This window comes from Balaenoptera ricei, chromosome 13 (assembly GCF_028023285.1).
Source record: "Balaenoptera ricei isolate mBalRic1 chromosome 13, mBalRic1.hap2, whole genome shotgun sequence".
Lineage (NCBI taxonomy): Eukaryota > Metazoa > Chordata > Mammalia > Artiodactyla > Balaenopteridae > Balaenoptera > Balaenoptera ricei.
In genome coordinates, this window is record NC_082651.1 from 62,419,562 (window position 1) to 62,435,235 (window position 15,674).

At 38.0% G+C, this 15,674-nt stretch overlaps 1 protein-coding gene across 1 annotated transcript in view; it reads right to left on the bottom strand.

Annotated features, from left to right (window-relative positions):
* The window catches only part of GTF2A1L (general transcription factor IIA subunit 1 like), a 34,462-nt gene extending 22,064 nt beyond the window's left edge, over nt 1-12,398 (bottom strand). The window contains exons 1-3 of the mRNA XM_059942601.1: nt 12,312-12,398; nt 3,627-3,711; nt 1,992-2,581 (exon numbers count right to left, since the gene is read on the bottom strand). Of these exons, the coding sequence (XP_059798584.1) occupies nt 1,992-2,581; nt 3,627-3,711; nt 12,312-12,398 (762 nt within the window). The remainder of the gene's footprint in view (nt 1-1,991; nt 2,582-3,626; nt 3,712-12,311) is intronic.
* Between the last annotated feature and the right edge of the window lie 3,276 nt (nt 12,399-15,674).

Here is a 15,674-nt window from a genome sequence, read left to right on the forward strand (position 1 = left end):
AGATAACCTACAGTAAGTTTTTTAAAATGTTATAAATTAAATTCTTTTGAATGTTTGGATGTTTGTGTTTTAAATATAGATTTTAAAACCAAGACACAAGTTATATGAAAAGTTATCCAATATATCACATGCCCATAAAGCATAATAGCACTAATCTAAAGCTTATTATGGTGACAGAAGCTATTAAAAACTCTATATACACCTCTGATAATTCTTAAAATTATGAGCTTGGTTTTATGCCCAGTTTACAGACTTATGACTGAATTTCAGAGAGCAACATTACCTAGCTTGCTTGTAAGTGGTAAATCTAGAATTTGAACCTATTGTGGCTTAAAAGCTTAAGCTCTTTTTTTTTTTTTTTAATTTTTATTTATTTATTTATTTATTTACGGCTGTGTTGGGTCTTCGCTTCTGCGCGAGGGCTCTCTCCAGTCGCGGCAAGTGGGGGCCACTCTTCATCGCGGTGCGTGGGCCTCTCACTATCATGGCCCCTCTTGTTGCGGAGCACAGGCTCCAGACGCGCAGGCTCAGCAATTGTGGCTCACGGGCTTAGTTACTCCGTGGCATGTGGGATCTTCCCAGACCAGGGCTTGAACCCGTGTCCCCTGCATCGGCAGGCAGACTCTCAACCACTGCGCCACCAGGGAAGCCCCAAAAGCTTAAGTTCTTAACCACTACCCCCTAAACAATCCTTAATCTCCCTTAACTAATCTACTTTCCCATATCAGAACAAAGTACAATGTGACGTCTAATAAGTAACAGTAGAATAAATCCTGAATCATCACACCAGAAATCTTCAAAGTTCATACACAGTCCAGGAGAAAAATGCCTCTAAAAGTTATATTACTAGTGATAAAAACAAACACTTATTTTACAGTTATTTTCCCTCAAAACCAAATGTTTCATAATTATGAGTTTATCCTCCATTTCTTAATTTTATATATTATGTGAAAAATATAATGAAAAAAACACTCAAAAAACATTTTAACCTTAATACGTTATACCGAACTAAACCAAAAACAGACTTGCTAAAAGATTTTGAACAGGCTTCATCAAACATCTGAAATATTCTAAAACAAGTCAAATGGTTTCTGATAGACATATTCTTTGTTCATTATCCTTCACCGTACCCTATACCTTCCCCTTCTATCTAGAAAAATGTTAAGGTGACACTTAACTACTACATTGATACAGATTTGTGCAGCGGTTCTAAAGGACCGCTAAAGCATTAGCTAGAGACACAAACCTTTATTTGTCATATGTCACTAAATTGTATAAATGGAGTTAGCTGTAAGACATAATTTTACATTTGTAAAAAGATAACGCAAGATTTTTTAATTTTACCATGTGAAATTCTCCATGAATCTTTATGCCATCACTATGAATTCCTTGGAAATTAATAATGTAAACCTAGTTTTAATATGGAAAGCTAATTAGGAGCTATTTTTTAGTGGTTTGAATTCCAAAAGAAATTAAGTTAAATAGTATTTTAGCAAACGGAGAAACAAAGTATCTACGAGCAAGATAATTCCTCATGTAGAGAAAACTTTCATATGGGAATTTAGAAAAATCAGGTAGAGCAAGAAAAAAAATACTTTGAACCTCTTTTGTATATTAAGTATGACAATGAATTACCTCAAAACACTCATTTAATTACTAGGATGCATTTCTGAATCTTAAACTTTATCTGCAGACAAAAAACAATTCCCACAATGTAAGGGAGAGGTAAATGAATTACCTTAAAACAAATGCATTTTCTTTAAAGAAATATTCTAATTCATTAATCGAAACTAAAAGTTTAGAAATGCTGAGCATGAATACTTTTAAAAACTGATAGTTATACTAAAAATAATAAAGAAACAATCTTCTAAAGGAAAAAACAAAACATACTTTTGAGTAACCTTACAGTTTAAAAAAAAAACAACACTCAGGACATCTAATCACTTGTTACTGTTTATCTCCTAATTCCACTAAATTGAACATAGAACTACCTTCTCTGAGACAGGTAGGCTGCTGGGCTCCTCTGTATTTCTTGGCTGCTTTACAGAATCACATCCACACATCCTATTTTTAAGAACACGAAGCTGAACATCAGGCATGTGCTGGTGCTGAGCCCCCTGAGGGCCTGTGGACAGGGGCCCACCATGCAGATTTTGAGTCAGGCTAGCTGAAACACTGAGCACTGGCTCCACATCAGAATCCATTTGAGAGACCTGTGGAGGAAATACAACACCTGAAAGGCTGATATACTGAGAGTTTTCCGGATGACTCAATAAAGCTTCAGACATGATTTTATGCTCATTTCCAGGATGTGTAAGAGTATCACCAGTAGCATTTTCTAAATGTTTCCTATCCACTGTCCCAGAACGAAGAACTACAGGTTGTTGGAGCACAGTTTCCATTCTCTGTGATTTTTCAGTAGTTGCTTCAAGACAGTATGGGTTTAATTGTGGAATACTGGTCTGTATTATTGAAGGCTGCCCAAGCTGCTGAAATACTTGCTGAAATGGATGCTGAAGAATACTTGCTCTTCCAGAAGTCTGTGTCACCATAATTGGTACATTAACTTTATAAAGGTGACCTTAAAAAGAAGAAAACAAAACTGTAAGTAAAACAGAATCCTAATTTCCTTTAAATTTCCTAAAAAAAAATCTCATGCACAGGAGGCTGGGAGGAAATACATCAATATGTTAATAGTGGTTACCTCTAGGAGTTTTTCTTTTATTTTTCAGATTTTTTGTGTTTTCTATAATAAATATGTATTACTCTTATTTTTAAAAATTAAATATATCTTGCTTTAACTCTAGCCTTTTCCCATTATTGCTTATATGGCACATTTTGAGACACATATAGGCCACCAATATTTATTCCATGAACCTCTCCCATTGTTTAATAAATTACAGTGTTAACAACCCAAATTGGGATTTTAAGAAACCTCATCATGGAGAATGTATTTCATATAGTTAAGATATAAGATACCATATAACAACTATAAGACAAGGCTACCCAAAAAGGGTTTAATAATTTCAAAAGTTATCAAATTTCCCCCCTCTTTCCTTTAAAATAATACTAACAAGAAGAAAGAAGAAATTTATTTTTTGAGCATTGAATCAGGTGCTTGCTTAAACTCTGTAACAACCCCAAAAATAGGTATGATTCTCTTTCAAATCAAGAAACAGTTCTTTGAAAAGCAGAGGTTAATCTCCAAATTTTTCAAATATTCTTATACAATCTCCAATAAGAAAGGAGGCAAAGGTTGATAAATCTAATCTTTAGTTTTTCTTGATTAAAGCTAGCCGGGACACATGTGTGTCAGAATTCAGGTAACTGACTTGAATTAGAGAAAACCTATATAAAGCATCTTACACAATGTTGGGATGAGAATTGGAAGTGAAATATAGGACAAGCTTAGTACCTGCCTTAGTAGACAGGCTTAGTGTATTTCGTGGTAGATTGCTTCCATAACAATAAAAACCACCATTTATTACTACTTTTAAATAAGTTTTATTAAAAGCTCCTATAACTTCAATAACTTGTGGTATACAGTTTATTTAAAATCATGAAAGTTAATACCCAGAAGTCAGTACCAAAGCTAAAAACAAAATATTTTAAAACTATACTCTTACCAGATGCCGTCTGTAGTGTCACACCTGCTGGTACATGAACAGGATAACCAGGATAAGTAAAGTTTGCACTGGAGTTTGAGGTGCCCTAGATATGAAAATTTCATATTAGAAAGTTAGAGAAAGGCTTTACTTGAACCTTTTTTTCCTGATCTTACAGAGGATTAAAAAAAATCTGATTAAGGTCAACAGGACAATAGTAGCACTTAACATTAGGGCTGAGTTCTCTGAATAAAACAGCTTTTTAATATTTGATTTAGATCGTCTCATTAAAAATAAAAGGAATTCTGTTCTATGGCTATTAGCAATGAAGTCAGTAAGACTTCATAAATAACATGAACACTGACTCATAAAACTTGCCCACAACACAGCTTTGCCTGGGCCACTGATACCCAGATGTCAAATATAAGAACCACAGTTGTTTATAGGAGTCCTCTAGTCTGTAAGTTGATCACTAATGTTATTTTAAAGCAGATAAAACAACAGTGTATAATTTTTATTTTGGAATAATTAAACCTTAAGGTTTTACATTTTTAATACTAAATGAAAAGACAAAAAAGTTTTTGCCTACTAGACCTGAAAAAATTTAAAAGATTGATTAATAATAGCCAATGTTGGTAAGGATGTGATAAAAATCAGTTCTCTCAGACCACTGCTTATGAGTGTATATGGTACAATCCTTTCAGAGGCCAATTTTGTAACATATACCAAAATTGAAAACATGCATAATCTTTGACCTAGAAATTCTACTTCTAGGAATTTATCCTGATTACCTGATTATCACACAAATACACCAAGACATATCTACAAGTGTAATCACTGGAATGCTATATTAGAAAAACACTAGCAAGAATTTAAATGTCCATAAACAAAAGACTGGTTACTTAAACTTGATACATCCACTAAGGCTAATCAATATTTAACTGGCATTGAAAACGGTCCATCTATATTACTAAGTTTAAAAAAAAAATTACGGAAACAGTACAGAGAATGATTCTGCTTTTACCCTGAAAATTAATGTAACTTTCTTTAATGAAAGAAGTCTAAATGGATATACATCATACAGTTAAAACAGTTATCTTTGGGTTATAATCCTATAGGGCTCTATCACTTTTTACTTTATAAATTTGTTTGCTTTTACTCTTTAGAAGTATATTATTTCTTTAATGAGGAGAAAAGGTATTTCCAAGAATTTCAAAGGCAGAGATACTTCTTCACTGGTTTCATATCAAAACCAGCACCATTCTTCCCAAAAATCCTGGTAAGGGCTATGCTTTTTGTTTGTTTTTAATGAAGAAATAGAAATAAATGGCCTACTAAAATCGTGTACCCTAGGAAGGAAGCTCATGGGCTGAAAGAAAACGAAAAACTTTATATATCATGTTTTACCTTCAAAGAAAGGTAAAAGAGAAAAAGTTCTATTTTTCCCCACCTAAAAACTACTCAATTTTCTATATATAAGTTTTAATTTTATCTTCTGCCCCCAACTCCTGCGGGGGGGAAATCTAACCTCTATTATACAATGGTAAAAAATAACCAAAATATTCCACTTAAATAAAAGGAAAAATTATGATGTGCCTCAACTCTAGGGGAAAATAAATCAGAAAAACATTCATATCAGAATCATCTATTTAGGATCCACCAAGTATGTAACATTATACAGTGTATTAAAACTCCGTACAATGTAAGTTAAGAAATTTCCTAACCTTGTAGGTACAGTCTTGGCAGATGCTAAGAACTGCTCTGGAAGATAGGAAAAGTTGGTAAGAAAATATTAATTCTGGAACTCCTGAATTTTTGCAACACCTATGTTACAGAAGCTATTTCTATCTCCTCATCCCTTACCACATCTTTTCTCATTCAACTGGAGGATTACAAATTACATCTCTGCCCAGCCTTCTGCCACTATTCACTAAAACTGGGGCATCTCTGTTAAAATATATCTTAGATACTGCTTCAAGATGGCGGAGTAGAAGGACGTGCTCTCAGTCCCTCTTGCAAGAACACCAGAAACACAACTAACTGCTGAATAATCATCGACAGGAAGACACTGGAACTCACCAAAAAAGATACCCCACATCCAAAGACAAAGGAGAAGCCACAATGAGATGGTAGGAGGGGCGCAATCACAATAAAATCAAATCCCATAACTGCTGGGTGGGTGACTCACACACTGGAGAACAATTAGATCACACAAGTCCACCCACTGGAGTGAAGGTTCTGGGTCCCACGTCAGGCTTCCCAATCTGGGGGTCCGACAACGGGAGGAGGAATTCCTAGATAATGACACTTTGAAGGCTAGCGGTATTTGATTGCAGGACTTCGACAGGACTGGGGGAAACAGAGACTCCACACTTGGAGGGCACACACAAAGTAGTGTGTCTGTCGGGACGCAGGGGAAGGAGCAGTGACCCCATAGGAGACAGAACCAAACCTACCCGCTAGTGTTGGAGGGTCTCCTGCAGAGGTGGGGGGTGGCTGTGGCTCACCATGGGGACAAGGACACTGGCAGCAGAAGTTTTGGGAAGGACTCCTTGGCGTGAGCCCTCCCAGAGTCTGCCATTAGCCCCACCAAAGAGCCCGGGTAGTCCCCAGTGTTGGGTCGCCTCAGGCCAAACAACCAACAGGGAGGGAAGCCAGCCCCACCCATCAGCAGACAAGCAAATTAAAGTTTTACTGAGCTCTGCCCACCAGAGCAACACCCAGCTCTACCCACCACCAGTCCCTCCCATCAGGAAGCTTGCACAAGCCTCTTAGATAGCCTCATCCACCAGAGGGCAGGCAGCAGAAGCAAGAAGAACTATAATCCTACAGCCTATGGAACAAAAACCATATTGACATAAACACAGACAAGATAAAAAGGCAGAGGGATAGGTACCAGATGAAGGAACAAGATAAAACCCCAGAAAAACAACTAAAGGAAGTGGAGACAGGCAACCCTCCAGAAAAAGAATTCAGAATAATGATAGTGAAGATGATCCAACACCTCAGGAAAAGAATGGAGGCAAAGATCAAAAAGATGCAAAATGTTTAACAAAGATCTCGAAAAATTAAAGAATAAACAAACAAACAGAGATGAACAACGCAATAACTGAAATGAAAAATACACTAAGAGGAATCAATAGCAGAAAAACTGAGGCAGAAGACAGGGTAAGGGACCGGGAAGACAGAATGGTGGAATTCACTGCCTCGGAACAGAATAAAGAAAAAAGAATGAAAAGAAATGAAGACAGCCTAAGAGACCTCTGGGACAACATTAAACGCAAAAACATTCTCATTACAGGGGTCCCAGAAGGAGAAGAGAGAGAGAAACGACCTGAGGAAATATTTGAAGAGATTACAGTCAAAAACTTCCCTAACATGGGAAAGGAAACAGCCACCCAAGTCCAGTAAGTGCAGAGAGTCCCATACAGGATAAATGCAAGGAGAAACACGCCAAGACACACTAATCAAACTGGTAAAAATTGAAGACAAAGAAAAATTATTGAAAGCAACAAGGGAAAAACGACAAATAACATACAAGGGAACTCCCATAAGGTTAACAGCTGATTTCTCAGTAGAAACTCTTCAAGCCAGAAGGGATGAAAGGGAAGAACCTACAACCAAGATTACTCTACCTGGCAAGGATCTCGTTCACATTCGATGGAGAAACAAAAAGCTTTACAGACAAGCAAAAGCTAAGAGTATTCAGCACCACCAAACCAGCTCTACAACAAAAGCTAAAGGAACTTCTCTAAGTGGGAAACACAAGAGAAGAAAAGGACCTACAAAAACAAACCCAGAACAATTAAGAAAATGATCATAGGAACATACATATCGATAATTAAACATAAAAGGATTAATTGCTCCAACCAAAAGACACAGGCTTGCTGAATGGATACAAAAACAAGACCCATATATATGCTGTCTACAACAGACCCACTTCAGACCTAGGGACACATACAGACTGAAAGTGAGGGGATGGAAAAATATATTCCATGCAAATGGAAATCAAAAGAAAGCTGGAGTAGCAATACTCACAGCAGATAAAATAGACTTTAAAATAAAGAATGTTACATGAGACAAGGAAGGACACTACATAATGATGAAGGGATCAATCCAAGGAGAAGATACAACAATTATAAATATATATGCACCCAACATAGGAGCACCTCAATACATAAGGCAACTGCTAACAGCTATAAAAGAGGAAATCGAGAGTTAACACAATAATAGTGGGGGACTTAAACACCTCACTTACACCAAAGGACAGATCATCCAAGCAGAAAATTAATAAGGAAACAAGAGCTTTAAATGACACAATAGACCAAATAGATTTAATTGATATTTATAGGACATTCCATCCAAAAATAGCAGATTACACTTTCTTCTAAAGTGCGCATGGAACATTCTCCAGGATAGATCACATCTTGGTTCACAAATCAAGCCTCAGTAAATATAAGAAAATTGAAATCACACCAAGCATCTTTTCTGACCACAACGCTATGAGATTAGAAATCAATTACAGGGAAAAAAAACATAAAAACACAAACACATGGAGGCTAAACAATACATTACTAAATAACCAAGAGAACACTGAAGAAATCAAAGAGGAAATAAAAAAATAACTAGAGACAAATGATAATGAAAACACGATGATCCAAAACCTATGGGATGGGGCTTCCCTGGTGGCGCAGTGGTTGAGAATCTGCCTGCCGATACATGGGACATGGGTTCGAGCCCTGGTCTGGGAAGATCCCACATGCCGCAGAGCAACTAGGCCCGCGAGCCCCAACTACTGAGCCTGCGCGTCTGGAACTTGTGCTCCGCAACAAGAGAGGCCGCGACAGTGAGAGGCCCGCGCACCGCGATAAAGAGTGGCCCCCGCTCGCCGCAACTAGAGAAAGCCCTTGCACGGAAACGAAGGCCCAACACAGCCAAAAATAAATTAATTAATTAATTAATTTTTTAAAAAAACCTATGGGATGCAGCAAAAGCAGTTCTGAGAGGGAAGTTTATACTATACAAGCCTACCTCAAGAAAAAGAAAAATCTCAAATAAACAATCTAACCTTACACCTAAAGGAACTAGAGAAAGAAAAAAAACAAAACTCAAAGTTAGCAAAAGGAAAGAAATCATAAAGATCAGAGCAGAAATAAATGAAATAGAAACAAAACAATTGCAAAGATCAACAAAACTAAAAGCTGGTTCTTTGAGAAGATAAACAAAATTGATAAACCATTAGCCAGACTCATCAAGAAAAAGAGGTAAAGGACTCAAATCACTAAATTTAGAAATGAAAAAGGAGAAGATACAACAGACACCGCAGAAATACAAAGCATTCTAAGAGACTACTACAAGCAACTCTATGTCAATAAAATGGACAACCTGGAAAAAATGGACAAATTCTTAGAAAAGTATAACCTTACAAGACTGAACCAGGAAGAAATAGAAAATATGAACAGACTAATCACAAGTGATGAAATTGAAACTGTGATTAAAGATCTTCCAACAAACAAAAGTCCAGGACCAGATGGCTTCACAGGTGAATTCTATCAAACATTTAGAGAAGAGCTAACACCCATCCTTCTCAAACTCTTCCAAAAACTTGCAGAGGAAGGAACACTCCCAAACTCATTCTATGAGGCCACCATCACCCTGATACCAAAACCAGACAAAGATACTACAAAAGAAGAAAATTACAGACCAATATCACTGATGAATATAGATGCAAAAATCCTCAACAAAATACTAGCCAACAGAATCTAACAACACATTAAAAGGATCATACACCATGATCAAGTGGGATTTATCCCAGGGATGGAAGGATTCTTCAATATACGCAAATCAAACAATGTGATACACCATATGAACAAACTGAGGAATAAAAACGATATGATCATCTCAACAGATGCAGAAAAAGCTTTTGACAGAATTCAACAGCCATTTATGATAAAAACTCTCCAGAAAGTGGGCATAGAGGGAACCTACCTCAACATAATAAAGGCCATATACGACAAACCCACAGGAAATATCATTCTCAATGGTGAAAAACTGAAAGCATTTCCTCTAAGATCAGGAACGACACAAGGATGTCCACTCTCACCACTATTATTCAACATAGTTTTGGAAGTCCTAGCCACGGCAATCAGAGAAGAAAAAGAAATAAAAGGAATACAAGTTGGAAAAGAAGAAGTAAAACTGTCACTATTTGCAGATGACATGATACTATACATAGAGAACCCTAAAGATGCTACCAGAAAACTACTAGAGCTAATCAACGAATTTGGTAAAGTAGCAGGATACAGAATTAATGCACAGAAATCTCCTGCATTCCTATACACTAATGAAAAATCTGAAAGAGAAATTAAGGAAACACTCCCATTTACCATTGCAACAAAAAGAATAAAATACCTAGGAATAAACCTACCTAGGGAGACAAAAGACCTCTATGCAGAAAACTATAAAACACTGTTAGAAGGAATTAAAGATGATACCAACAGATGGAGAGATATACCATGTTCTTGGATTGGAAGACTCAATATTGTGAAAATGACTATACTACCCCAAAGCAATCTACAGATGCAATGCAATCCTTATCAAACTACCAATGGCATTTTTTACAGAACTAGAAAAAAAAATCTTAAAATTTGTATGGAGACACGAAAGACGCCAAACAGCCAAAGCAGTCTTGTGGGAAAAAAACAGAGCTGGAGGAATCAGACTCCCTGACTTCAGACTATACTACAAAGCTACAGTAATGAAGACAATATGGTACTGGCACAAAAACAGAAATATAGATCAACGGAACAGGATAGAAAGCCCAGAGATAAACCCACGCACCTATGGCCAACTACTCTGTGACAAAGGAGGCAAGGATATACAATGGAGAAAAGACAGTCTCTTCAATAAGTGGTCCTGGGAAAACTAGACAGCTACATGTAAAAGAATGAAATTAGAACACTCCCTAACACCATACACAAAAATAAACTCAAACTGGATTTGAGACCCAAATGTAAGACCAGACACTATAAAACTCTTAGAGGAAAACATAGGAAGAACACTCTTTGACAAAAATCACAGCAAGATCTTTTTTGATTCACCTCCTAGAGTAATGGAAATAAAAACAAAAATAAACAAATGGGACCTAATGAAACTTCAAAGCTTTTGCAAACCAAAGAAAACTACAAACAAGACAAAAAGACAACCCTCAGAATGAGAAAAAATATTTGCAAATGAATCAACGGACAAAAGATTAATCTCCAAAATATATAAACAGCTCATGCAGCTCAACATTAAAAAAACTAACAACCCAATCAAAAACTGGGCAGGGGCTTCCCTGGTGGCACAGTGGTTGAGAATCTGCCTGCCACTGCAGGGGACACGGGTTCGAGCCCTGGTTTGGGAAGATCCCACATGCCGCGGAGCGACTGGGCCCGTGAGCCACAATTGCTGAGCCTGCGTGTCTGGAGCCTGTGCTCCGCAACAAGAGAGGACGCGATGGTGAGAGGTCCGCGCACCGCAATGAAGAGTGGCCCCCACTTGCCACAACTGGAGGGAGGCCTCTCACAGAGGCGAGGACCCAGCACAGCCATAGATAAAAAAATAAATAAAAAGCCAGACCCTTAGCTCTTTAAAAAAAAAAAAAATGTGCAGAAGACCTGAATAGACATTTCTCCAAAGAGGACATACAGATGGCCACGAAGCCCATGAAAACCTGCTTAACATCACTAATTATTAGAGAAATGCAAATCAAAACTACAATGAGGTATCTTCTCACACCAGTTAGAATGGGCATCATCAGAAAATCTACAAACAACAAATGCTGGAGAGCGTGTGGAGAAAAGGGAACCCTCTTGCACTGTTGGTGGGAATGTAAAGTGATACAGCCACTATGGAGAACAGTATGGAGGTTCCTTAAAAAACTAAAAACAGAATCACCATATGACCCAGCAATCCCACTACTGGGCATATACCCAGAGAAAACCATAATTCAAAAAGACACATGCACCTCAATGCTCATTGCAGCACTATTTACAATAGCCAGGTCATGGAAGCAACCTAAATGCCCATCGACAGACAAATGGATGAAGAAGTTGTGGTACATATATACAATGGAATATTACTCAGCCATAAAAAGGAACGAAACTGGGTCATTTGTAGAGATGTGGATGAATCTAGAGACTGTCATACAGAGTGAAGTACGTCAGAAAGAGAAAGACTAATATCGTATATAAACGCATATATATGGAACCTAAAAAAATGGTACAGATGAACTGGTTTTCAGGGCAGAAGTTGAGACACAGATGTAGAGAACAAACGTATGGACACCAATGGGGTAAACTGGTGGGGGGTGGGGGGGTGGGGGGATGAATTGGGTGATTGGGATTGACATGTATACACTGATGTGCATAAAATGGATGACTAATAAGAACCTGCTGTATAAAAAAATAAATAAAATAAAATTGAAAAAAAAGAAAAAGAATAGATTTTAAAATGTACATAATATCACAAAGTTGGTAGGGACAGAAATGACCTAACACAATTAATGCCATACCATACTGAAAATGCTATTTAATACTATATACTCTCAGATTATATTTTGTCCTTATTCAGTCTTTGCATTAAAGTATGACAAACTGTTTTAAAGCTGAAAAGAAAAATTTTTTTAAAATATAGATATATATATCTCTTAAATAAGATACATACCAGTTCTGCTGTGATAAAAGTGGGAAGAGTTTTACCAGCAGGAATAACTAACGATGCTGTATAGAAAACAAAATAAACATTATACATTCGTTAGAATTTTCCAACTGAATAAAACTGCTAAGTATACATTATTTTTTAAAAATGTTTTTCATCACTAACATATTCAACCATGACAAATTCTAAACTTTCTGATTCCAAGTGAGGTAAAAGTATTTAATTACATCTTTTCCCAACAATTTTAGATAAAGTATAGGTTAGTTGTAAGTCTTTAAGTAGAGGTTGCAGATTATAGTATAGATTTCCAAAAGGAAATCTCATTGTAATCAAGTATACTGTACTATAGAAATCCATAACAAAATACCTAGGCTGTCTTTAGGAAGCCAATGTAGCACTAAACCTCCATTACAAATTTTTACAGGGGAGAAAAAGTAGTATTTGTTAAAGTGGCATGTTTCCAACCAACTATACTTTGAGCAAAAAAATGTAACCCAACATAAACCATTCTAAATCGTATAGGTACAAAAGAAATTTCAATTCATTCATTTCATGAAAAGTTATTTATACTACTTTGACCAAGTAAGCAAGCACAGCTACACAGTTTTAGGAATAAATGAATAAGTACATGTCTCCTGAAGTCTTTGCAGGACTTCAGTAAACTGAAGAGAAAAATATAAGACAATAAATTCTTAGAAGAACACCAATTCAACCTGCATTAAACCTACAATTTCATTTATCTTTCCTTTATTATCACCAATTTTCTATGCTAACTATCCCTTCATTTATCGTACATCTAAAAGGTTGACCTGGGCTTCCCTGGTGGCGCAGTGGTTGAGAATCTGCCTGCCAATGCAGCGGACACGGGTTCGAGCCCTGGTCTGGGAAGATCCCACATGCCACGGAACAACTAAGCCCGTGAGCCACAGCTACCGAGCCTGCGCGTCTGGAGCTTGTGCTCCGCAACAAGAGAGGCCGCGACACTGAGAGGCCCGTGCACCGCAATGAAGAGTGGCCCCTGCTCATCGCAACTAGAGAAAGGCCTCGCACAGAAACAAAGACCCAACACAGCCAAAAATTAATTAATTAATTAATTAATTAAAAGAAAAAAAATTTATAAAAGGTTGACCTGAGAGGAACCAAGATGGCGGAGTAGAAGGACGTGCTCTCACTCCCTCTTGTGAGAACACCAGAATCACAACTAGCTGCTGGACAATCATCGACAAGAAGAGACTGGAACTCACCAAAAAAGATACCCCACATCCAAAGACAAAGGAGAAGCCACAGTGAGATGGTAGGAGGGGTGCAATCACAGTAAAAACAAATCCCGTAACTGGTGGGTGGATGACTCACACACTGGAGAACACTTATACCACAGAAGTCCACCCACTGGAGTGAAGGTTCTGAGCCCAACGTCAGGCTTCCCAACCTGGGGGTCTGGCAATGGGAGGCCGAATTCCTAGAGAATCAGACTTTGAAGCCTAGTGGGAATTGATTGCAGGACTTCGACAGGACTGGGGAAAACAGAGACCCAACTCTTGGAGGGCACACACAGAGTAGTGTGTGCATCGGGACCCAGAGGAAGGAGTAGTGACCCCAGGGGAGACTGAACCAGACCTACCTGCTAATGTTGGAGGGTCTCCTGCAGAAGCGGGGGGTGGTTGTGGCTCACCGTGGGGACAAGGACACTGGCAACAGAAGTTCTGGGAAGTACTCCTTGGCGTGAGCCCTCCCAGAGTCTGCCATTAGCCCCACCAAAGAGCCCAGGTAGGCTCCAGTGGTGGGTTGCCTCAGGCCAAACAACCAACAGGGAGGGAAGCCAGCCCCACCCATCAACAGTCAAGCAGATTAAACTTTACTGAGCTCTGCCCACCAGAGCAACAGTCAGCTCTACCCACCACCAGTCCCTCCCATCAGGAAACTTACACAAGCTTCTTAGATAGCCTCATCCATCAGAGGGCAGACAGCAGAAGCAAGAAGAACCACAATCCTGCAGCCCATGGAACAAAAACCACATTCACAGAAAGATAGACAAGATGAAAAGGCAGAGGGCTATGTACCAGATGAAGGAACAAGATAAAACCCCAGAAAAACAACTAAAGGAAGTGGAGATAGGCAACCTTCCAGAAAAAGAATTTAGAACAATGATAGTGAAGATGATCCAGGACCTCGAAGAAAGAATGGAGGCAAAGATTGAGAAGATGCAAGAAATGTTTAACAAAGACCTAGAAGAATTAAATAATAAACACACAGAGATGAACAATACAATAACTGAAATGAAAACTACACTAGAAGGAATCAACAGCAGAATAACTGAGGCAGAAGAACAGATAAGTGACCTGGAAGACAGAATGGTGGAATTCACTGCCTCGGAACAGAATAAAGAAAAAAGAATGAAAAGAAATGAAGACAGCCTAAGAGACCTCTAGGACAACATTAAATGCAACAACATTCGCGTTATAGGGGTCCCAGAAGGAGAAGAGAGAGAGAAAGGACCTGAGAAAATATTTGAAGAGATTACAGTCGAAAACTTCCCTAACATGGGAAAGGAAATAGCCACCCAAGTCCAAGAAGCACAGCGAGTCCCATACAGGATAAACACAAGGAGAAACATGCTGAGACACACAGTAATCAAACTGGCAAAACTTAAAGACAAAGAAAAATTATTGAAAGCAGCAAGGGAAAAATGACAAATAACATACAAGGGAACTCCCATAAAGTTAACAGCTGATTTCTCAGCAGAAACTCTACAAGCCAGAAGAGAATGGCACGATACACTTAAAGTGATGAAAGGGAAGAACCTTCAACCAAGATTACTCTGCCCCGCAAGGATCTCATTCAGATTCGATGGAGAAATCAAAAGCTTTACAGACAAGCAAAAGCTAAGAGAATTCAGCACCACCAAACCAGCCCTACAACAAATGCTAAAGGAACTTCTCTAAGTGGGAAACACAAGAGAAGAAAAGGACCTACAAAAACAAACCCAAAACAATTAAGAAAATGGTCATAGGAACATACATATCGATAATTACCTTAAACGTGAATGGATTAAATGCTCCAACCAAAAGACACAGGCTTGCTGCATGGATACAAAAACAAGACCCATACATATGCTGTCTACAACAGACCCACTTCAGACCTAGAGACACATACAGACTGAAAGTGAGGGGATGGAAAAATATATTCCATGCAAATGGAAGTCAAAAGAAAGCTGGAGTAGCAATACTCATATCAAATAAAATAAGACTTTAAAATAGAGAATGTTACAAGAGACAAGAAAGGACACTACATAATGATCAAGGGATCAATCCAAGGAGAAGATATAACAATTCTAAATATATATGCACCCAACATAGGAGCACCTCAACA